The sequence below is a fragment of the Cetorhinus maximus genome, chromosome 10 (genome assembly GCF_964194155.1).
Source record: "Cetorhinus maximus chromosome 10, sCetMax3.hap1.1, whole genome shotgun sequence".
Lineage (NCBI taxonomy): Eukaryota > Metazoa > Chordata > Chondrichthyes > Lamniformes > Cetorhinidae > Cetorhinus > Cetorhinus maximus.
The window spans coordinates 52020737-52044518 of record NC_135888.1 but is presented as its reverse complement, the minus strand read 5'-3'; the positions used below and the strand labels follow the sequence as shown (position 1 = coordinate 52044518).

General features: G+C 46.7%; 1 protein-coding gene across 1 annotated transcript in view; it reads left to right on the top strand.

The window, feature by feature from the left end:
* The first annotated feature begins 21705 nt into the window (after nucleotides 1–21705).
* Nucleotides 21706–23782, top strand: part of LOC144685322 (ectonucleoside triphosphate diphosphohydrolase 8-like) — a 91980-nt gene continuing 89903 nt past the window's right edge. Inside the window, 1 exon segment of the mRNA XM_078549732.1 lies at nucleotides 21706–21741. Within this exon segment, the coding sequence (XP_078405858.1) occupies nucleotides 21706–21741 (36 nt within the window).

Genomic DNA, 23782 nt, shown 5'->3' with positions numbered 1-23782 from the left:
CTTTATTGAAGTCTCTGCCACTCTCTCCGCTCTGTTTAATGAAATCTGTGCCACTCTCTCCGCTCTGTTTAATGAAATCTGTGCCACTCTCTCCGCTCTGTTTAATGAAGTCTCTGCCGCTCTCTCCGTTCTGTCTCATGAAGCCTCTGCCGCTCTCTCCGTTCTGTTTAATGAAGTCTCTGCCACTCTCTCCGTTCTGTTTAATGAAGTCTCTGCCACTCTCTCCGTTCTGTCTAATGAAACCTCTGCCGCTCTCTCCGTTCTGTTTAATGAAGTCTCTGCTGCTCTCTCCGTTCTGTCTAATGAAGCCTCTGCCTCTCTCTCCGTTCTGTTTAATGAAGTCTGTGCCACTCTCTCCGCTCTCTTTAATGAAGTCTCTGCCACTCTCTCCGTTCTGTTTAATTAAGCCTCTGCCACTCTCTCTGCTCCGTTTAATGAAGTCTCTGCCGCTCTCTCTGTTCTGTTTCATGAAGTCTCTGCCGCTCTCTCTGTTCTGTTTAATGAAGTCTCTGCCGCTCTCTCCATTCTGTTTAAAGAGGTCCCTGCCGCTCTGTCCATTCTGTTTAATGAAGTCTCTGACACTCTCTCTGTTCTCTTTTATATAGTCTCTACCGCTCTCTCCGTTCTGTTTAATGAAGTCTCTGCCGCTCTCTCTGTTCTGTTTAATGAACTCTCTGACATCTCTCCACTCAGTTTAATGAAGTGTCAGCCGCTCTCTGCTCTGTTTAATGAAGTATATGCCGCTCTCTCCGTTCTGTTTAATGAAGTCTCTGCCACTCTCTCTGCTCTGTTTAATGAAGTCTCTGCCACTCTCTCCGTTCTGTTTAATGAAGTCTCTGCCACCCTCTCCGTTCTGTTTAATGAAGTCTCTGCCACTCTCTCCGTTCTGTTTAATGAAGTCTCTGCCACTCTCTCCGTTCTGTTTAATGAAGTCTCTGCCACTCTCTCCGTTCTGTTTAATGAATTCTCTACCACTCTCTCCATTCTGTTTAATGAAGTCTCTGCCGCTCTCTCCGCTCTGTTTAATGAAGTCTCTGCAACTCTCTCCGTTCTGTTTAATGAAGTCTCTGCCACTCTCTCCGTTCTGTTTAATGAAGTCTCTACCACTCTCTCCGTTCTGTTTAATGAAGCATCTGCCGCTGTCTCCGCTCCCTTTATTGAAGTCTCTGCCACTCTCACCGCTCTGTTTAATGAAATCTGTGCCACTCTCTCCGCTCTTTTTAATGAAATCTGTGCCACTCTCTCCGCTCTGTTTAATGAAGTCTCTGCTGCTCTCTCCGTTCTGTCTCATGAAGCCTCTGCCGCTCTCTCCGTTCTGTTTAATGAAGTCTCTGCCACTCTCTCCGTTCTGTTTAATGAAGTCTCTGCCACTCTCTCCGTTCTGTCTAATGAAACCTCTGCCGCTCTCTCCGTTCTGTTTAATGAAGTCTCTGCCACTCTCTCCGTTCTGTTTAATTAAGCCTCTGCCACTCTCTCTGCTCCGTTTAATGAAGTCTCTGCCGCTCTCTCTGTTCTGTTTCATGAAGTCTCTGCCGCTCTCTCTGTTCTGTTTAATGAAGTCTCTGCCGCTCTCTCCATTCTGTTTAAAGAAGTCTCTGCCGCTCTGTCCATTCTGTTTAATGAAGTCTCTGACACTCTCTCTGTTCTCTTTTATATAGTCTCTACCGCTCTCTCCGTTCTGTTTAATGAAGTCTCTGCCGCTCTCTGCTCTGATTAGTGAAGTCTCTGCCGCTCTCTTCGTTCTGTTTAATGAAGCCTCTGCCGCTCTGTCCATTCTCTTTAATGATGTCTCTGACACTCTCTCTGTTCTGTTTAATGAAGTCTCTGCCACTCTCTCCGTTCTGTTTAATGAAGTCTCTGCCGCTCTCTGCTCTGATTAGTGAAGTCTCTGCCGCTCTCTTCGTTCTGTTTAATGAAGCCTCTGCCGCTCTGTCCGTTCTGTTTAATGAAGTCTCTGACACTCTCTCTGTTCTGTTTAATGAAGTCTCTGCCGCTCTGTCCGTTCTGTTTAATGAAGTCTCTGCCGCTCTGTCCGCTCTGTTTAATGAAGTCTCTGCCACCCTCTCCGTTCTGTTTAATGAAGTCTCTGCCACTCTCCCCGTTCTGTTTAATGAAGTCTAGCCACCCTCTCCGTTCTGTTTAATGAAGTCTCTGCCACTCTCTCCGTTCTGTTTAATGAATCCTCTGCCACCCTCTCCACTCTGTTTAATGAAGTCTCTGCCACCCTCTCCACTCTGTTTAATGAAGTCTCTGCCACCCTCTCCGTTCTGTTTAATGAAGTCTCTGCCACTCTCTCTGTTCTGTTTAATGAAGTCTCTGCCACTCTCTTCGCTTCGTTTAATGAAGTCTCTGCTGCTCTCTCCGCTCTGTTTAATAAAGTCTCTGCTGCTCTCTCCACGTTGTTTAATGAAGTCTCTGCCACTCTGTCCGTTCTGTTTATTGAAGTCTCTGCCGCTCTCTCTGCTCTGTTTAATGAAGTCTCGGCCGCTCTCTCCGTTCGGTCTAATAAAGCCTCTGCCGCTCTCTCTGCTCTGATGAATGAAGTCTCTGACACTCTCTCCGCTCCGTTTAATGAAGTCGCTGCCACTCTCTCCCTTCTGTTTAATGAAGTCTCTGCCACTCTCTCCGTTTTGTTTAATGAAGCCTCTGCCGCTGGTTCTGCTCTCTTTAATGAAGTCTCTACCGCTCTCTCTGCTCTGTTTAATGAAGTCTCTGCCACTCTCTCCGTTCTGTTAAATGAAGCCTCTGCCGCTCTCGCCGCTCTATTTAATGAAGTCTCTGCTGCTCCCTCTGCTCTGTTTAATGTAGCCTCTACCGCTCTCTCCCTTCTGTTGAATGAACTCACTGCTGCTCTCTCAGGTCTATATAATGAAGTCTCTGACACCCTCACCGCTCTATTTAATGATACCCCTGCCACTCTCCCAGCTCCTTTTAATGAATTCAATGCTGCTCTCTCCGCTCTGTTTAATGTAGACTCTGCCATTCTCTCCGTTCTGTTTAATGAAGCCTCTGCCACTCTCTCCGTTCTGTTTAATGAAGCCTCTGCTGCTCTCTCCGTTCTATTTAATGAAGTCTCTGCCGCTCTCTCCGCTCTGTTTAATGAAGTCTCTGCCACTCTCTCTGCTCTGTTTAATGAAATCTCTGCCACTCTCACCGCTCTGTTTAATGAAGCCTCAGCTGCTCTCTCCGCTCTGTTTAATGATGTGTCTGCCACTCTCTCCACCCTGTTTAATGAAACCTCTGCCACTCTCTCCTTTCTGTTTAATGAAGCCTCTGCCGCTCTCTCTGGTCTGTTTAATGAATTCACTGCTGCTATCTCCACTCTGTTCAATGATGACCGTGCCGCTCTCTCTGCTCTGTTTAATGAACTCTCTGCCACTCTCTCCGCTCTTTTTAATGAAGTCTGTGCCACTCTCTCCATTCTGTTTAATGAAGTCTCTGCCGCTCTCTCCATTCTGCTTGGTGAAGTCTCTGCCGCTCTCTGCTCTTTTTAATGAAGTCTCTGCCGCTCTCTTCGTTCTGTTTAATGAAGTCTATGCCGCTCTCTCCATTCTGTTTAATGAAGTCTCTGCCGCTCTCTCCGTTCTGCTTGGTGAAGTCTCTGCCGCTCTCTGCTCTTTTTAATGAAGTCTCTGCCGCTCTCTTCGTTCTGTTTAATGAAGTCTCCGCCATTCTTTCCGTTCAGCTTAATGAAGTCTCTGCCGCTCTCTGCTCTCTTTAATGAAGTCTCTACCGCTCTCTCCATTCTGTTTAATGAATTCACTGCTGCTCTCTCCGTTCTGTTTAATGAATTCACTGCTGCTCTCTCCGTTCTGTTTAATGAATTCTCTGCCACACTCTCTGCTCTATTTTATGAGTTCATTGCTGCTCTCTCCGCTCTGTTTAGTGAAGTCTCTGCCACTCTCTCCATTCTGTTTAATGAAGTCACTGCCGCTCCCTCCGTTCTGTTTAATGAATTCACTGCTGCTCTCTCCGTTCTGTTTAATAAATTCTCTGCCACACTCTCTGCTCTATTTTATGAATTCATTCCTGCTCTCTCCGTTCTGTTTAATGAAGTCACTGCCACTCTCGCCGTTCTGTTTAATGAAGTCTCTGCCGCTCTTTCCGTTCTGTTTAATGAAGTCTCTGCCGCGCTCTCCGTTCTGTTTATTGAAGTCTCTGCCACTCTCTCCGTTCTGTTTAGTAAACTCTCTGCCACTCTCTCCGCTCAGTTTATTGAAGTCTCTGCCGCTCTCTACGTTCTGTTTATTGAAGTCTCTGCCACTCTCTCCGTTCTGTTTAATAAACTCTCTGCCACTCTCTCCGCTCAGTTTATTGAAGTCTATGCCGCTCTGTGCTCTGTTTAATGAAGTCTCTACGGCTCTCTCCGTTCTGTTTAATGAAGTCTCTGCCACTCTCTCCGTTCTGTTTAATGAAGTCTCTGCCGCTCTATCCGTTCCGTTTAATGAAGTCTCTGCAAGTCTCTCCGTTCTGGTTAATGAAGTCTCTGCCACTCTCTCTGCTCTGTTTAATGAATTCTCAGCCGCTCTCTCTGTTCTGTTTAATGAACTCTCTGCCACTCTCTCCGTTCTGTTTAATGAAGTTTCTGCCACTCTTTCCGCTCTGTTTAATGAAGTCGCTGCCGCTCTCTCTCTTCTGTTTAATGAAGTCTCTGCCATTCTCTCCGTTCTGTTTAATGAAGTCTCTGCCGCTCTTTCCGTTCTGTTTAATGAAGTCTCTGCCGCGCTCTCCGTTCTGTTTATTGAAGTCTCTGCCACTCTCTCCGTTCTGTTTAGTAAACTCTCTGCCACTCTCTCCGCTCAGTTTATTGAAGTCTCTGCCGCTCTCTACGTTCTGTTTATTGAAGTCTCTGCCACTCTCTCCGTTCTGTTTAATAAACTCTCTGCCACTCTCTCCGCTCAGTTTATTGAAGTCTATGCCGCTCTGTGCTCTGTTTAATGAAGTCTCTACGGCTCTCTCCGTTCTGTTTAATGAAGTCTCTGCCACTCTCTCCGTTCTGTTTAATGAAGTCTCTGCCGCTCTATCCGTTCCGTTTAATGAAGTCTCTGCAAGTCTCTCCGTTCTGGTTAATGAAGTCTCTGCCACTCTCTCTGCTCTGTTTAATGAATTCTCAGCCGCTCTCTCTGTTCTGTTTAATGAACTCTCTGCCACTCTCTCCGTTCTGTTTAATGAAGTTTCTGCCACTCTTTCCGCTCTGTTTAATGAAGTCGCTGCCGCTCTCTCTCTTCTGTTTAATGAAGTCTCTGCCATTCTCTCCGTTCTGTTTAATGAAGTCTCTGCCGCTCTTTCCATTCTGTTTAATGAAGTCTCTGCCACTCTATCCGTTCTGTTTAATGAAGCCTCTGCCGCTCTCTCCGCTCCGTTTATTGAAGTCTCTGCCGCTCTCTCTGCTCTGTTTAATGAAGTCTCTGCCGCTCTCTCCGCTCTGTTTAATGAAGTCTCTGCTGCTCTCTACGTTCTGTTTAATGAAGTCTCTGCCTCTCTCTCCGTTCTGTTTAATGAAGTCTCTGCCGCTCTGTCCGTTCTGTTTAATGAAGTCTCTGACATCCTCTCTGTTCTGTTTAATGAAGTCTCTGCCGCTCTCTCGGTTCTGTTTAATGAAGTCTCTGGCACTCTTACCGTTCTGTTTAATGAAGCCTCAGCTGCTCTCTCCGTTCTGTTTATTGAATTCACTGCCGTTCTCTGCTCTGTTTAATTAATTCACTGCCACTCTCACCTTTCTGTTTAATGCAGTCTCTGCCACACTCTCTGCTCTGTTTAATGAAACCTCTGCCATTCTCTCCTTTCTGTTTAATGAAGCCTCTGCCGCTCTCTCTGGTCTGTTTAATGAAGTCTCTGCCGCTCTCTGCTCTGTTTAATGAAGTCTCTGCCGCTCTCTTCGTTCTGTTTAATGAAGTCTCAGCCGCTCTCTGCTCTGTTTAAAGAATTCACTGCTGCTCTCTCCGCTCTGTTTAATGAAGTTTCTGCCGCTCTCTCCGTTCTGTTTAATGAAGTCTCTGCCGCTCTCTCCATGATGTTTAATGAAGACTCTGCAGCTCTCTCCATGATGTTTAATAAAGTCTCTGCTGCTCTCTCCACGATGTTTAATGAAGTCTCTACCGCACTCCGCACTATTTAATGATGTCTCTGCCACTCTGTCCGTTCTGTTTAATGAAATCTCTGCCGCTCTCTGCTCTGTTCAATGAAGTCTCTACCGCTCTCTCCATTCTGTTTAATGAATTCACTGCTGCTCTCTCCGTTCTGTTAATGAATTCACTGCTGCTCTCTCCGTTCTGTTAATGAATTCACTGCTGCTCTCTCCATTCTGTTTAATGAATTCACTGCTGCTCTTTCGTTCTGTTAATGAATTCATTGCTGATCTCTCCGTTCTGTTCAATGAAGTCTCTGCCACTCTCTCTGCTCTGTTTAATGAAGCCTCTGCCACTCTCTCCATTCTGTTTAATGAAATCTCAGCCACTCTCTCCGCTCTATTTAATGAAGTCTCTGCCATTCTCTCCACTCTGTTTAATGAAGCCTCTGCAACTCTCTCCGTTCTGTTTAATGAAGTCTCTGCCGCTCTCTCCGTTCTGTTTAATGAAGTCTCTGCCGCTCTCTCCGTTCTGTTTAATGAAGTCTCTGACACTCTCTCCACACAGTTTAATGAAGTGTCTGCCGCTCTCCGCTCTTTTTAATGAAGTATATGCTGCTCTCTACGTTCTGTTTATAGAAGTCTCTGCCACTCTCTCCGTTCTGTTTAATGAAGTCTCTGCCACTCTCTCCTTTCTGTTTAATGAAGTCTCAGCCAGTCTCTCCGCTCAGTTTATTGAAGTCTCTGCCACTCTCTCCACTCTGTTTAATGAAATCTCTGCCGCTCTCTCCGTTCGGTTTAATGAAGTCTCTGCCACTCTCTCCATTCTGTTTAATGAAGTCTCTGCTGCTCTCTCCGCTCTGTTTAATGAAGTCTCTGCAACTCTCTCCGTTCTGTTTAATGAAATCTCTGCCACTCTCTCCGTTCTGTTTAATGAAATCTCTGCCACTCTCTCCGTTCTGTTTAATGAAGCCTCTGCCGCACTCTCCGCTCCGTTTATTGAAGTCTCTGCCACTCACACCTCTCTGTTTAATGAAATCTGTGCCACTCTCTCCGCTCTGTTTAATGAAGTCTCTGCCGCTCTCTCCGTTCTTTCAAATGAAGCCTCTGCCGCTCTCTCCATTCTGTTTAATGAAGTCTCTGCCACTCTCTCCTTTCTGTTTAATGAAGTCTCTGCCATCTCTCCGCTCAGTTTATTGAAGTCTCTGCTACTCTCTCCGCTCTGTTTAATGAAATCTCTGCCGCTCTCTCCATTCGGTTTAATGAAGTCTCTGCCACTCTCTCCATTCTGTTTAATGAAGTCTCTGCTGCTCTCTCCGCTCTGTTTAATGAAGTCTCTGCAACTCTCTCAGTTCTGTTTAATGAAATCTCTGCCACTCTCTCCGTTCTGTTTAATGAAATCTCTGCCACTCTCTCCGTTCTGTTTAATGAAGCCTCTGCCGCACTCTCCGCTCCGTTTATTGAAGTCTCTGCCACTCACACCTCTCTGTTTAATGAAATCTGTGCCACTCTCTCCGCTCTGTTTAATGAAGTCTCTGCCGCTCTCTCCGTTCTTTCAAATGAAGCCTCTGCCGCTCTCTCCATTCTGTTCAATGAAGTCTCTGCCACTCTCTCAGTTCTGTCTAATGAAGCCTTTGCCGCTCTCTCCGTTCTGTTTAATGAAGCCTCTGCCACTCTCTCCGTTCTTTCAAATGAAGCCTCTGCCGCTCTTTCCATTCTGTTTAATGAAGTCTCTGCCACTCTCTCAGTTCTGTCTAATGAAGCCTCTGCCGCTCTCTCCGTTCTGTTTAATGAAGTCTCTGCCGCTCTCCGTTCTGTTTAATGAAGTCTCTGCCATTCTCTGCGTTCTGTTCAATGAAATCTCTGCCGCTCTGTCCGTTCTGTTTAATGAAGTCTCTGCCGCTCTGTCCGTTCTGTTTAATGAAGTCTCTGCCGCTCTCTCCGCTCTGTTTAGTGGTGTCTCTGCCACTCTCTCTGTTCTGTTTAATGAAGTCTCTGCCGCTCTCTCCGTTCTGTTTAATGAAGCCTCAGCTGCTCTCTCCGTTCTGTTTAATGAAGTCTCTGCCACTCTCTCCGTTCTGTTTATTGAATTCACTTCAGCTCTCTGCTCTGTTTAATGAAATCACTGCCACACTCAACTTTCTGTTTAATGCAGTCTCTGCAACTCTCTCTGCTCTGTTTAATGAAACCTCTGCCACTCTCTCCTTTCTGTTTAATGTAGCCTCTGACGCTCTCTCTGGTCTGTTTAATGAATTCACTGCCACTCTCACCGCTCCTTTTAATGAAGTCTGTGCCACTCTCTCCATTCTGTTTAATGAAGTCTCTGCCGCTCTCTCCGCAATGTTTAATGAAGTTTCTGCCGCTCTTTCCGCTCTGTTTAATGAAGTCTCTGCCGCTCTCTCCATGATGTTTAATGAAGACTCTGCCGCTCTCTCCATGATGTTTAATGAAGTCTCTGCCGCTCTCTCCACTTTGTTTAATGAAGTCTCTATCGCTCTCCGCTCTATTTAATGAAATCTCTGCCACTCTGTCCGTTCTGTATAATGAAGTCTCTGCCGCTCTCTGCTCTGTTTAATGAAGTCTCTACTGCTCTCTCCATTCTGTTTAATGAATTCACTGCTGCTCTCTCCGTTCTGTTTAATGAATTCACTGCTGCTCTCTCCATTCTGTTTAATCAATTCTCTGCCACTCTCTCTGCTCTATTTAATTAATTCATTGCTGCTCTCTCCGTTCTGTTTAATGAAATCTCAGCCACTCTCTCCGCTCTATTTAATGAAGTCTCTGCCACTCTCTCCACTCTGTTTAATGAAGCCTCTGCCACTCTCTCCGTTCTGTTTAATGAAGTCTCTGCCGCTCTCCCAATCTGTTTAATGAAGCCTCTGCCACTCTCTCCTTTCTGTTTAATGAAGTCTCTGCCACTCTCTCCATTCTGTTTAATGAAGTCTCTGCCACTCTCTCCATTCTGTTTAATGAAGTCTCTGCCATTCTCTGCGTTCTGTTAATGAAGTCTCTGCCGCTCACCGCTCCCTTTAGTGAAGTCTCTGCCACTCTCTCCATTCTGTTTAAAGAAGTCACTGCCGCTCTCTCCGTTCTGTTTAATGAAGTCTCTGCCGCTCTTTCCGTTCTGTTTAATGAAGTCTCTGCCGCTCTCTCCGTTCTGTTTAATGAAGTATCTGCCAATCTCTCCGCTCAGTTTATTGAAGTCTCTGCCGCTCTCTGCTCTGTTTAATGAAGTCTCTGCCGCTCTCTCCGTTCTGTTTAATGAAGTCTCTCCCACTCTCTCCGTTCTGTTTAATGAAGTCTCTGCAACTCTCTCCGCTCTGTTTAATGAAGTCTCTGCCACCCTCTGCGTTCTGTTTAATGAAGTCTCTGCCACTCTCTCCGTTCTGTTTAATGAAGTCTCTGCCACCCTCTCCGTTCTGTTTAATGAAGTCTCTGCCACCCTCTCCACTCAGTTAAATGAAGTCTCTGCCGTTCTCTGCTCTGTTTAATTAAGTTTCTGCCGCTCTCTCCGCTCTCTTTAATGAAGTCTCTGCCGCTCTCTCCATGACGTTTAATGAAGACTCTGCCGCTCTCTCCATGATGTTTAATGAAGTCTCTGCCGCTCTCTCCACGTTGTTTAATGAAGTCTCTACCGCTCTCCGCTCTATTTAATGAAGTCTCTGACACTCTGTCCGTTCTGTTTAATGAAGTCTCTGCCGCTCTCTCCGTTCTGCTTGATGAAGTCTCTGACACTCTCTGCTCGCTTTAATGAAGTCTCTACCGCTCTCTCCATTCTGTTTAATGAATTCACTGCTGCTCGCTCCGTTCTGTTCAATGAATTCACTGCTGCTCTCTCCGTTCTGTTTAATGAATTCTCTGCCACTCTCTCTGCTCTATTTAATTAATTCATTGCTGCTCCCTCCGTTCTGTTTAATGAAGTCTCTGCCACTCTTTCTGCTCTATTTAATGAAGCCTCTGCCACTCTCTCCGTTCTGTTTAATGAAATCTCAGCCACTCTCTCCGCTCTATTTAATGAAGTCTCTGCCACTCTCTCCACTCTGTTTAATAAAGCCTCTGCCACTCTCTCCGTTCTGTTTAATGAAGTCTCTGCCGCTCTCCCAATCTGTTTAATGAAGCCTCTGCCACTCTCTCCGTTCTGTTTAATGAAGTCTCTGCCACTCTCTCCATTCTGTTTAATGAAGTCTCTGCCACTCTCTCCATTCTGTTTAATGAAGTCTCTGCCATTCTCTGCGTTCTGTTAATGAAGTCTCTGCCGCTCACCGCTCCCTTTAGTGAAGTCTCTGCCACTCTCTCCATTCTGTTTAAAGAAGTCACTGCCGCTCTCTCCGTTCTGTTTAATGAAGTCTCTGCCGCTCTTTCCGTTCTGTTTAATGAAGTCTCTGCCGCTCTCTCCGTTCTGTTTAATGAAGTATCTGCCAATCTCTCCGCTCAGTTTATTGAAGTCTCTGCCGCTCTCTGCTCTGTTTAATGAAGTCTCTGCAACTCTCTCCGTTCTGTTTAATTAAGTCTCTGCCACTCTCTCTGCTCTGTTTAATGAAGTTCCTGCCACTCTCTCCGCTCTGTTTGATGAAGTCTCTGCCGCTCTCTCCGTTTCGTTTAATGAAGTCTCTGGCACTCTCTCCGCTCTGTTTAATGAAGTCTGTGCCACTCTCTCCGCTCTGTTTAATGAAGTCTCTGCCGCTCTCTCCGTTTCGTTTAATGAAGTCTCTGCCGCTCTCTCCATTCTGTTTATTGAAGTCTCTGCCACTCTCTCCATTCTGTTTAATGAAGTCTCTGCCACCCTCTCCGCTCTGTTTAATGAAGTCTCTGCCACTCTCTCCGTTCTGTTTAATGAAGTCTCTGCCACTCTCTCCGTTCTGTTTAATGAAGTCTCTACCACTCTCTCCATTCTGTTTAATGAAGTCTCTGCCGCTCTCTCCGCTCTGTTTAATGAAGTCTCTGCAACTCTCTCCGTTCTGTTTAATGAAGTCTCTGCCACTCTCTCCGTTCTGTTTAATGAAGTCTCTACCACTCTCTCCATTCTGTTTAATGAAGCATCTGCCGCTGTCTCCGCTCCCTTTATTGAAGTCTCTGCCACTCTCACCGCTCTGTTTAATGAAATCAGTGCCACTCTCTCCGCTCTGTTTAATGACATCTGTGCCACTCTCTCCGCTCTGTTTAATGATGACTCTGCCGCTCTCTCCGTTCTGTCTCATGAAGCCTCTGCCGCTCTCTCCGTTCTGTTTAATGAAGTCTCTGCCACTCTCTCCGTTCTGTTTAATGAAGTCTCTGCTGCTCTCTCCATTCTATCTAATGAAGCCTCTGCCTCTCTCTCCGTTCTGTTTAATGAAGTCTGTGCCACTCTCTCCGCTCTCTTTAATGAAGTCTCTGCCACTCTCTTCGTTCTGTTTAATGAAGTCTCAGCCGCTCTCTGCTCTGTTTAAAGAATTCACTGCTGCTCTCTCCGCTCTGTTTAATGAAGTTTCTGCCGCTCTCTCCGCTCTGTTTAATGAAGTCTCTGCCGCTCTCTCCATGATGTTTAATGAAGACTCTGCCGCTCTCTCCATGATGTTTAATGTAGTCTCTGCCGCTCTCTCCATGATGTTTAATGAAGACTCTGCCGCTCTCTCCATGATGTTTAATGAAGTCTCTGCCGCTCTCTCCACTTTGTTTAATGAAGTCTCTACCGCTCTCCGCTCTATTTAATGAAATCTCTGCCACTCTGTCCGTTCTGTATAATGAAGTCTCTGCCGCTCTCTGCTCTGTTTAATGAAGTCTCTACCACTCTCTCCATTCTGTTTAATGAATTCACTGCTGCTCTCTCCGTTCTGTTTAATGAATTCACTGCTGCTCTCTCCATTCTGTTTAATCAATTCTCTGCCACTCTCTCTTCTCCATTTAATGAATTCATTGCTGCTCTCTCCGTTCTGTTTAATGAAGTCTCTGCCACTCTCTCTGCTCTGTTTAATGAAGTCTCAGCCACTCTCTCCACTCTGTTTAATGAAGCCTCTGTCACTCTCTCCGTTCTGTTTAATGAAGTCTCTGCCGCTCTCTCCGTTCTGTTTAATGAAGCCTCTGCCACTCTCTCCGTTCTGTTTAATGAAGTCTCTGCAACTCTCTCCATTCTGTTTAATGAAGTCTCTGCCACTCTCTCCCTTCTGTTTAATGAAGTCTCTGCCATTCTCTGCGTTCTGTTTAATGAAGTCTCTGCCGCTCTCTCTGCTCTGTTTAATGAAGTCTCTGCCACTCTCTCCGTTCTGTTTAATGAAGTCTCTGCCATTCTCTGCGTTCTGTTTAATGAAGTCTCTGCCGCTCTCTCTGCTCTGTTTATTTAAGTCTCTGCCGCTCTCTCCGTTCTGTTTAATGAAGTCTCTGCCGCTCTCTCTGTTCTGTTTAATGAACTCTCTGACATCTCTCCACTCAGTTTAATGAAGTGTCAGCCGCTCTCTGCTCTGTTTAATGAAGTATATGCCGCTCTCTCCGTTCTGTTTAATGAAGTCTCTGCCACTCTCTCTGCTCTGTTTAATGAAGTCTCTGCCACTCTCTCCGTTCTGTTTATTGAAGTCTCTGCCACCCTCTCCGTTCTGTTTAATGAAGTCTCTGCCGCTCTCTCCGTTCTGTTTAATGAAGTCTCTGCCACTCTCTCCGTTCTGTTTAATGATGTCTCTGCCACTCTCTCCGTTCTGTTTAATGAAGTCTCTGCCACTCTCTCCGTTCTGTTTAATGAATTCTCTACCACTCTCTCCATTCTGTTTAATGAAGTCTCTGCCGCTCTCTCCGCTCTGTTTAATGAAGTCTCTGCAACTCTCTCCGTTCTGTTTAATGAAGTCTCTGCCACTCTCTCCGTTCTGTTTAATGAAGTCTCTACCACTCTCTCCGTTCTGTTTAATGAAGCATCTGCCGCTGTCTCCGCTCCCTTTATTGAAGTCTCTGCCACTCTCTCCGCTCTGTTTAATGAAATCTGTGCCACTCTCTCCGCTCTGTTTAATGAAATCTGTGCCACTCTCTCCGCTCTGTTTAATGAAGTCTCTGCCGCTCTCTCCGTTCTGTCTCATGAAGCCTCTGCCGCTCTCTCCGTTCTGTTTAATGAAGTCTCTGCCACTCTCTCCGTTCTGTTTAATGAAGTCTCTGCCACTCTCTCCGTTCTGTCTATTGAAACCTCTGCCGCTCTCTCCGTTCTGTTTAATGAAGTCTCTGCTGCTCTCTCCGTTCTGTCTAATGAAGCCTCTGCCTCTCTCTCCGTTCTGTTTAATGAAGTCTGTGCCACTCTCTCCGCTCTCTTTAATGAAGTCTCTGCCACTCTCTCCGTTCTGTTTAATTAAGCCTCTGCCACTCTCTCTGCTCCATTTAATGAAGTCTCTGCCGCTCTCTCTGTTCTGTTTCATGAAGTCTCTGCCGCTCTCTCTGTTCTGTTTAATGAAGTCTCTGCCGCTCTCTCCATTCTGTTTAAAGAAGTCTCTGCCGCTCTGTCCATTCTGTTTAATGAAGTCTCTGACACTCTCTCTGTTCTCTTTTATATAGTCTCTACCGCTCTCTCCGTTCTGTTTAATGAAGTCTCTGCCGCTCTCTGCTCTGATTAGTGAAGTCTCTGCCGCTCTCTTCGTTCTGTTTAATGAAGCCTCTGCCGCTCTGTCCATTCTCTTTAATGATGTCTCTGACACTCTCTCTGTTCTGTTTAATGAAGTCTCTGCCACTCTCTCCGTTCTGTTTAATGAAGTCTCTGCCGCTCTCTGCTCTGATTAGTGAAGTCTCTGCCGCTCTCTTCGTTCTGTTTAATGAAGCCTCTGCCGCTCTGTCCGTTCTGTTTAATGAAGTCTCTGACACTCTCTCTGTTCTGTTTAATGAAGTCTCTGCCGCTCTGTCCGTTCTGTTTAATGAAGTCTCTGCCGCTCTGTCCGCTCTGTTTAATGAAGTCTCTGCCACCCTCTCCGTTCTGTTTAATGAAGTCTCTGCCACTCTCCCCGTTCTGTTTAATGAAGTCTAGCCACCCTCTCCGTTCTGTTTAATGAAGTCTCTGCCACTCTCTCCGTTCTGTTTAATGAATCCTCTGCCACCCTCTCCACTCTGTTTAATGAAGTCTCTGCCACCCTCTCCACTCTGTTTAATGAAGTCTCTGCCACCCTCTCCGTTCTGTTTAATGAAGTCTCTGCCACTCTCTCTGTTCTGTTTAATGAAGTCTCTGCCACTCTCTTCGCTCCGTTTAATGAAGTCTCTGCTGCTCTCTCCGCTCTGTTTAATAAAGTCTCTGCTGCTCTCTCCACGTTGTTTAATGAAGTCTCTGCCACTCTGTCCATTCTGTTTAATGAAGTCTCTGCCACTCTGTCCGTTCTGTTTAATGAAGTCTCTGCCGCTATCTCCACGCTGTTTAATGAAATCTCTGCCACTCTCTCCGCTCTGTTTAATGAAGTCTCTGCCACTCAAAGGCTTGTGGATTTTATCAAACAGCATGCCCCCGTCGCTGATTGCAATGGGCAGGATGCAGATCAAATCTGACCAGCCCATGCTTGCAAACTCAAAACACAATGTTTCAACATTAGGTGTGATTCCGCGATTGGACAGCATTTGCTAAATAATCCCCAATACACTAAGAGTTACGCTGACTGCCAATTTAAGATTTTCAGTTGGGCATGCAGTGTGGCTTTGGTGGAGTGGGCAGATAAGTGGCAGATGAAATTCAGTGCAGAGAAGTGTGAGGTGATACACTTTGGTACAAAGAACATGGAGAGACAGTATAAAATAAAGGATACTATTCTAAAGGGTGTGCAGGAGCAGAGAGACCTGGGTGTATATGTACATAAGTCAGTAAAGGTGGCAGGACAGGTAGAGAGAGCTTTTTCTAAAGCCTACAGTACTCTAGGCTTTATTAATAGGGGCATAGAGTACAAGAGCAAGGAGGTTATGATGGTCTTATATAAGACACGAGTTAGACCTCAGCTGGAGTATTGTGTACAGTTCTGGGCACCACAATATAGGAAGTATTGGAGCGAGTGCAGAAGAGGTTTACTTAAATGGTTCAGGGATGAGACACTTCAGTTCTAAGGAAAGATTGGAAAAGTTGGGACTGTTTTCCTTAGCGAGGAGAAGGCTAAGAGGAGATTTGATAGTAGTTTTCAAAATCATGAGGGGTCTGGACAGGGTAGATAGGGAGAAATTGTTCCCGCTCGTAAATGGATCGAGAACCAGAGGGCACAGTTTTAAAGTGTTTTCCAATAGAAGCAAGTACGAGGCAAGAAAAAACTTTTTCTCACAGCAAGTAGTTAGGGCTTGGGATGCACTGCCTGGGAGTGTGGTGGAGGCAGGTTCAATTGAGGCATCAGGAAGGCATTGGATGATTATTTAAATAGAAACAATGTGCAGGGTTACGGGGAAAAGGCAGGAGATTGGCACTAAGTTAAAATTCTCGGAGAGCAGGTGCTGACACAATGGGCCAAATGCCCTCTTTCTACACCACAACAATTCTGTGATTCTGTGGCACATTTTTATGTACTGGGAGCTACATGTATTAATACACAGGGCCCTGTTCTTTGCAGACGGAAAGAACATGAACATTGTGCCGGTTTCAGCTAAACAAAATAAGTGACAGCCTTTCGCTGATTCATTCCGCAGGGCACTGCTTTGACCAATCAGGGTCAAGCAGCCTGGTTTAAATTTCAAACAATGCTTGGCAGTTAACTGTCAATCACCAGCAGTGGTGCATTCTCCATGGCAACACCACTTTCCAACCTATCAGCACTCTCTTCACATACAGTATAAATTGATGTTTTCCCTTTATATTGGTACTCTTGCAAGTGTCCTGATGAGTGCAAGATGAAAAACTTAAACATGTCTCTTTTTCCAACAATACTCAAGTTCTGTACTACCAAACGACAACATAAGAACTCATGGCATTTGGGGTGGCATGTTCGCATGGTTAGAGGATTGGTTAGCTAACAGGAAACAAAGAGTAGGCATATATGGGTCATTTTTGGTTTGGCAAGATGTAACTAGTGGAATGCCGCAGGGATCAGTGCTGGTGCCTCAACTATTTACAATCTATAGTAATGACTTTGATGGAGGAACAGAAGGCGTGGTTGCTAAATTTGCTGATTACGCAAAGGTAGTAGGAAAGTAAGCTACAAAGAGGATATAAGGAGCCTGCAAAGGGATTAGATAGATTAAGTACAAAAATTTGGCAGATGGAGCATAATGTGGGAAAATGTGAATTTATCCACTTTGGCAGGAAGAATAGAAAAGCAGCATATTATTTAGATGGAGAAAGATTGTGGAATGCATGCAGTACAGGGGGGTCTGGGTGTCCTAGGACATGAATCACAAAACATTAGCCTGCAGGTACAGCAAGTGATTAGGAAAGCAAATGGAATGTTGTTGTTTATTGTAAGGAGAATGGAACATAAAAATGAATAGAAAATGAAAATCGGGATGTTTCGCTGACACCACATCTGGAGTACTGTGTACAGTATTACTCTTCTTATTTAATAAAGGAAACAGTTCAGGGAATGTTCACATGACTGATTCCTGGCATGTGGGGGGTTGTCTTATGAGGAAAGATTGAACATGTTGGGCCTATATCCATTGAGATTTACAAGAATGGGAGGTGATCTTATTGAAACATATAAGATTCTGAAGGGTAGATGCTGAAAGGATATTTCCCATTGTGATAGAGTCCAGATCCAGGTGACATTGTTTAAAAATAAGGGGTCTCCCATTTAAGATGGAGATGAGGAGACTTTTTTATTCTCTGAGAGTCTGTGGAACACTCTTCCCAGAGACCAGTGAGGTAGGGTAATTGAATATTTTTAAAGCAGAGGTAGATAGATCCTTGATTAACAAGGGAGTCAAAGGTTATCGGGGGTTGGCCAGAAAGTGAAGTTCAGGCCACAATCAGATCAGCCGTGATCTTATTGAATGGCAGAGCAGGCTCAAGGGGCCGAATGGAATCCATTATTATTTGGAATCCATTATTAAAGAAGTAGCAAAGGGGCATTTGGAAAGTCAAAATGCAATCCATCAGAGTCAACATGGTTTGATGAAGAGCAAATCGTGTTTGACTAATTTGCTAGAGTTCTTTGAAGATGTGACCAGCAAAGTGGATAATGGGAACAAAAACAAAAATAGCTGGAAAAACTCAGCAAGTCTGACAGCATCTGCGGAGAGGAACACAGTTAACATTTCGAGTCCGTATGACTCTTCATCAGAAGTGGATAATGGTGATCCTGTAGATGTAGTATATCTGGACTTCCAGAAGGCCTTTGATAAGGTGCCGCACAAAAGATTAATACACAAGATAAGATCACACGGAGTTAGGGGTAATATATTAGTTTGGATAGAAGGTTGGCTAACCAACAGAAAGCAGAGAGTCAGGATAAATGGGTCTTTTTCTGGATGGCAAGCTGCAATTAGTGGGGTGCCACAGGGTTCGGACCTTGGGCCCCAACTATTTACAGTCTATATTAATGACTTGGATTCAAGGATAGAAGGTACTGTAGCTAAATTTGCAGATGACACCAAAATAGGTGGGAAAGTAAGTTGCAAGGAAGAAATAAGAAATTTACAAATGGATATGGACAGGTTAGGTGAATGAGCCAAAATTTGGCAGCTGGAGTTTAACGTGGATAAGTGTGAGGTTATCCATTTTGGTCGGAAGAATAAAAAGGCGACTTATTATTTAAATGAAGAGAAACTTCAGAATGCTTCAGTGAAGAGGGATCTGGGTGTCCTTGTGCATGAACTGCTGAAAGCTAGTATGCAGGTAGAGCAGGTAATAAGGAAGGCAAATGGAATTTTGGCCTTTATTGCTAAAGGAATAGAGTTTAAAAATAGGGAAGCATTGTTGCATCTGTGCAAGGCATTGGTGAGACCGCACCTGGAGTACTGTGCACAGTTTTGGTCCCTTTACTTGAGGAAGGATGTAGTTGCATTGGAGGCGGTTCAGAGGGGGTTCACCAGATTGACTCCAGAGATGCGGGGCTTGTCTTATGAGGAGAGATTCAGCAGTTTAGGCCTATACTCACTAAAGTTTAGAAGGATGAGAGAAAAACTAATTGAGGTATATAAGATGCTCAAGGGGATAGACAAAGTAGACGTGGAGTGGATGTTTCCCCTTTTGGGGCATTCTAGAATGAGAGACCATAATTTTAGGCTAAGTGGTGATAGATTTAAATCAAAGATGAGGAGGAATTACTTTTCTCAAAGGGTCGTGAATCTGTGGAATTCACTACCTCAGAGTGCAGTGGATGCTGAGACGCTGAATAAATTTAAGGAGGAGATAGACAGATTTTTAATTTGAAACATGTTGAAAGATTATGGGGAGAGGGCGGGAAATTGGAGTTGAGGCCATGATCATAATGAATGGCGGGTCAGGCTCGAGGGGTTGAATTGTCTACTCCTGCCCCTATGAGCCCCTGTTCTTCTGAATGGCCTACCCCTTCTAATTCATGTGTTCAAAAATTACCTTCTTCAATCACTTTCTTCAGAACAGATTTTGTCATTACATTGGGTGAAATTTTCTGTGCCCACCGGTGGCGGGCGTGTTAGATGGCGTGAGCGGATGATATGGCACAATTGGTTTCACGATGGCAGGAAGGCAAGGTCACAATTGTCCGCTCAGCCTGCCAATGGCGGGCCAGGTTTCCTGCCATCGGTTGTCGGGAACCTCATTGTAATACATCAGCATATCATTATCAGGCCACCCCGCCAGGCTCTTGCAACCCCACTGGATCGTCCGACCACATTGCCGGGAAAGCACACTGTGTTCCACAACAGCACAGAGGTGATGTGCACTTGGCGGCCTTCACGAGGGAACTGGAGGTGAGTGAGCAGTTGCAGTTGTTCTGCAGAGCTCACCAGGCTCACCTGTTGCTTTGCAGATTCAGGGGTGCAGGGGGGGTCGGGGTTAAGTCTGCCTTGCCCGACTGGTGGCGGTGATGGGGGGTTTCAGGTGGCAAGTGCAGCCCTGCCTCTGAGTTGACTTTTGAGGGTGAGGAGGAGCGGGGGAGCAAGTGCAGCCTTTTTCTTGAGGCAGCTTGTGAGGGGAGGCAAGTGCAGCCTTGCCGTTGAGGCAAGGCGGGGGTGGTGGTTAAGTGCAGCCCTGCCTCTGAGGCAACTGGTGGCGGGGGGCTGGGGGGGTTGGCGATGGGCAAGGACAGCCCTGCTGTTGAATATAGTACACAAGCATTTAGGATGAAGGTAGGATGGGCGAGGGAAGCGGCCACGAATGAGGGAAACCTATAGAAAGTGACCATTCCTCTGCAACTGAGACAGTTCAGGTGCAGCCACATTGATATGAGTGGGGTCCGGCTCCTAGCTTATCTGTCCACTCAAGCAATGCAGAGGCATCAGAGTGTCACCAAGTTCTCCAGAGCTTCCCCCAACCACCCCCCTGACCCTGTCCCGCACCCCAGCACAGACCGCAAGTTCATGAGCACTTTAGTGGACTGCAGAGCAGCTGGACTGCTCATGTTGTACAATCTCCTCATAAAGCTCGCCATGTAGCAGTCACTGCTGCAGGTGCTTACATACCCTTGCAAATGTCAGCATCCTGGTTTGGACCAGTCTCTCCCATGGTTCAAGCTAACAGGGCAGCCATGCAGCGCACTAATCTCTGGCCATCCAAGTGGTGATCAGCACTCTCCGGGAAGCATTAAGGGGCCTTCACACTTAACCAGGACAGGTTCTTACTACACCCGTGGTAACCATGTCTCTCTCTCTCTCTTTCATCCTTCAGGAGGAGTACATAAGGATCATGGAACCTGGTGACCTAGCTGTATGCCTGATGGTCTACAGAGCGCAAAGACGACAGAGGAGAGAGCAACTGAGGCTCCTGGCTGTGCAGAGGCAGGAGCAGCAACCTTATGAAGAAGTGGCGGCTGGGGCTCTTGCACACGCTGCCCAGGAGTGACAGCAAGCCTTGGCTGGTTGGCACCTAGTGACACCCAGGGCATATAGACACCGCCTGCCATTCCTGCAGATGACTGAGAACCAGTGTAGCCGACGACTGCACATGTCTAGGGACCTGTTCAGTCACATCTGCCACTTACTGCAGGACTTGGCGCCAAGGGGACATGGAGGGCATCCACTGCCAGTGGCTGTGAAAGTGACTGCGGTGCTCAATTTCTATACCAGTGGCTCCTTTCAGGGCTCCACAGGTGACCTCTGTGGCATTTCACAATCCACCGCCCACAAATGCATCCATGAGGTCTTCTACATGGCACACAACTTTGTGCATTTCACCCGGGACCAGGACAGCCAGGATGCAAGAGCGATTGGATTTGCCCTGACCTCGAGATTCCCACAGGTACAGGGTGCACTCATGTGGTGCTCAGGTCTCTGTCGCTACACTATGGACTACATCAACTGCAAGGGATTCCATTCGCTGAATGTGCAGTTGGTATGCGACCACCAGAAATGCATCCTGCAGGTGTGCACACGGTTTCCAGGGAGTGTGCATGATGCCTACATCCTCAGTCAATCACAGACCCCTGGAATCTTCCAGGTTCCACAGTGGCTGCAGGTGGCTCCTTGGGGACAAGGGCTCCACGCAGAGGCCGTGGCTGATGACACCCATGTGGTGGCCTCAGACTGCAGCAGAGCGACAGTGTTATGACCCAGCAGTTGGCAAAGCTGAGTTCTTTACAAAAAAAATCCCAGAGGGAAACTTTAAACAACTGTCATAACCTATATTTTTAAGTGCTCTGTTTGAGATGCAACTCTGAATTCAGGAATCAGGCCACCATTTATCGACAGGTTTTATATTAAACTAAATGAAAGATTTTATTAACTTACACAAGTTAAATATATACACATGGCTACAGCTTACTACTATCAGAACTTTTAACAAATTCCCAAATTAATCTCCATTAAAGCAACAGCAACCCATTGACTTAACCAAACACCAGGCAAAGTATTTTCACCGTACAAATTCAAAATGAGGTTCCTTCCACTTTGGTTCCATGCGGACATAGTGATAGGTTCAGTGATAGGCTGACAGACCAATGTTACATTGCCTCTGCTCTGCACACACAAAACTGCCTTCGGTTATATCCAGCACATCTCATTGAATGTAAATTCTCATTGTATCACTAACCTCTTTGAACTCCACCTTTTCTAACAATAAAACTCCTTTCAGAGTACCAATTTTATTAGTAGTATAAACATATTGTTTTGTATCTGCTCAGTAGGTGCCAGATTTCACCCCACTTCTTGAATGCTCTATTCAAAAACTGCAAATGCAATCTACCTCTCTTCCATCGCAAAACTAATACACATCAAAGCACCCAGACGAGCTGGCTTTAATCCAATTAAGATACACCCACAGTCTAAATCTCTATTTTAAAAGAAAAATATTCTCCAATAATGTTTTATACATTAATAGCTTCATGACAGATGGTGTCATGAGGCTCATGCAGCAGCTCGCAACTTGGTGGAGCAGACCATTGGGATGCTGAAGATGTGGTTCCGGTGCCTGGAGTGGTCTGGCGGAGTCCTGCAATACAGTCTGCAGAGGGAGTCATGCATCATCGTCTTCAGCTGCACCCTTTACAACCTGGCGCTGCAATGGGGAGAGGAGCTGGCTGAGGAGGAGATGGAGGAGCTGCACATCTCCTCCGATGAGGAGAATGTTGATGAGGATGAGGCTAAGGAGGTCCTCAGAGGCAACGATGACAGGGATGAGGGCCTTGTACTGGCTAGACAAGGTAGGCACAATCAGGAGGCCCTCATAGCTGCTAGATTTGTGGAGGATGATGACGATGTACAGTGAGGTGACTAATAGTTCCTCACATCACATTTGTGAATTCTTGACTCCAGTCTGGCTTACGACAGCACACATACCCTCTGTGAGAATGCTCCTGTCATGGAGATGTGGTGGAAGCCCTAATAGTCACTTGATCGCAGGAGGGTGATGACAACATACAGTGAGGACACTCCATGGGTCTTCATATAGCCTCTGAGAATGTCTGACTCCTGTCTGGCCGAGGGCAGCTCGTTTGTGCTCTGTGGTCAGGGCCATCTCAGAGAGACAGCCATGAAACTTTAGATGCATCTGATGCTGTGTCTGCGTTCAGCACCTCAGCCCTTCAGGAGCTGGTGCACAGCGTCACTGGTCAGAGATGCTGGTGTGATGGGGGCCAGCCCCACCTTAAAGGTGCTGAGAGCTCACAGGGAGAATGAGAGAACTCATTCTGGCAGCAATGACCAGCACTGCCGAGGTGCAGGCATCGGTAATGTTTCCAGGGAGTGTGAGTCTGGGCCATCACTATGGTCTGAAGGCTGCACGGAAGGGGCCCTGGCCTGAGACACCTGCCTTTTATCTTGTGCAGAAAAGTTTCACATCTGAGTGACAAGAACACTGCTCATCAGAACAAGGAGCCATAGGCAGGGAGACATTCTTAGGAGTTTATTGACAATAGTGAGCAGTTTGTACAAGGGATCAACACCTGTGGCTAGGCTGTGCAACTACTTTTACCTAACTTTCCGGACCCTGCCGCTATGTCTTGGTGCTCCCCGGACATCCACAGTGGAGGCAGAGGCAGCCTGCTGACTGTGACGCCCTGTCTGTAATGACTTTGGCAGGCGTCCCCTGGAGAGCCGAGATTTGGAGGGCCCCGGCCTGCTTTCGGGGTCCCGCTGTGTGGCAGTGGCACCCTCCTCGGCCTGTGAAGCTGGATCAGCGGAGATCACAGGAAGAGGGGAGTCGGTTGGGCCAGTAACTCCCAGAGTCACCTGGGTGGATGGCCCCGGAGCGTGCACCTGCTGACCTTCCTCCATATGGGTGCCCAAGGACCCCTGGCTGACTCCGTGAGTGGAAGGGGTAGCTGGAGTGAGACCGAGCTGCCCACACCCCTCTCACGTACACACTGTTGGAGGCCAACTATGGCATCAGCAATGGAGTTAAGCCCACGCAGCAGTGCAAGAGCGAATTCCTGGACCAAGGTCTCCATGGCAGCCGCCATCCTGCCAGTGTTGACCTCGGTGCATTGGTATGCCAGCGCTATCACCTCAGACTGAAGATGGACAGACTCCTCCATCATGCTTTGCAATCTGAGGAGTGCAGCGACATCCCTTCCTGATGTTCCTGAGCTTGCCTTTGCAGCTTCAGCTACTGTGACATGACTGAGTCCAGAGGCTCGTCATCTGACTCGGACTCAGAAACATTCTGGCCTCCAGCATCCTCTGAGTGCCGGGGACCTGGGAAGCCCCTGCCTCTGCCTGCTGTGGATCAGACAGTGCAATGTGCTCACCAGATTGTGAGCCCGAGGCTACTCTAAAGCTAGGTCCCACCGAGGTGTGTGTCTCTGCACTGGTGGAGGGTGTGGGTGAGCACTGTGATGGGACGTCAGGGAGAGTGCCTCCAGATTCCTCTTCAGAAGTTTCTTCGGAGCTTGATTGGAGGCCCTGAGTAATGGACTCTGTTGGCTGTTTGGCAGACATGCCTGCGAAAGCAAGGAGAGATAATTATTGCACGGCAATGGCCTGTGAAAGAGGACACATCACTCACAGCATGGTTGTCTGATGGATGTTGCACTGCTGGATCCTCACCTGGTAGAGCAGCGCCGACCTCACCATCAGCACAGGACCGGTCCGGGTCACCACCGGACCACCACCACCACCAGAGCTGGATGGCTCTGTTTTCAAAGTCTATGAGGACCTTGATTTCAGGCATTCCTCCACCTGTCTGTGGTCCTTCCCTCCTGCTGTGTGTCAGCTTGTCCTGCATGGATAGAGATGGGGAAAGTG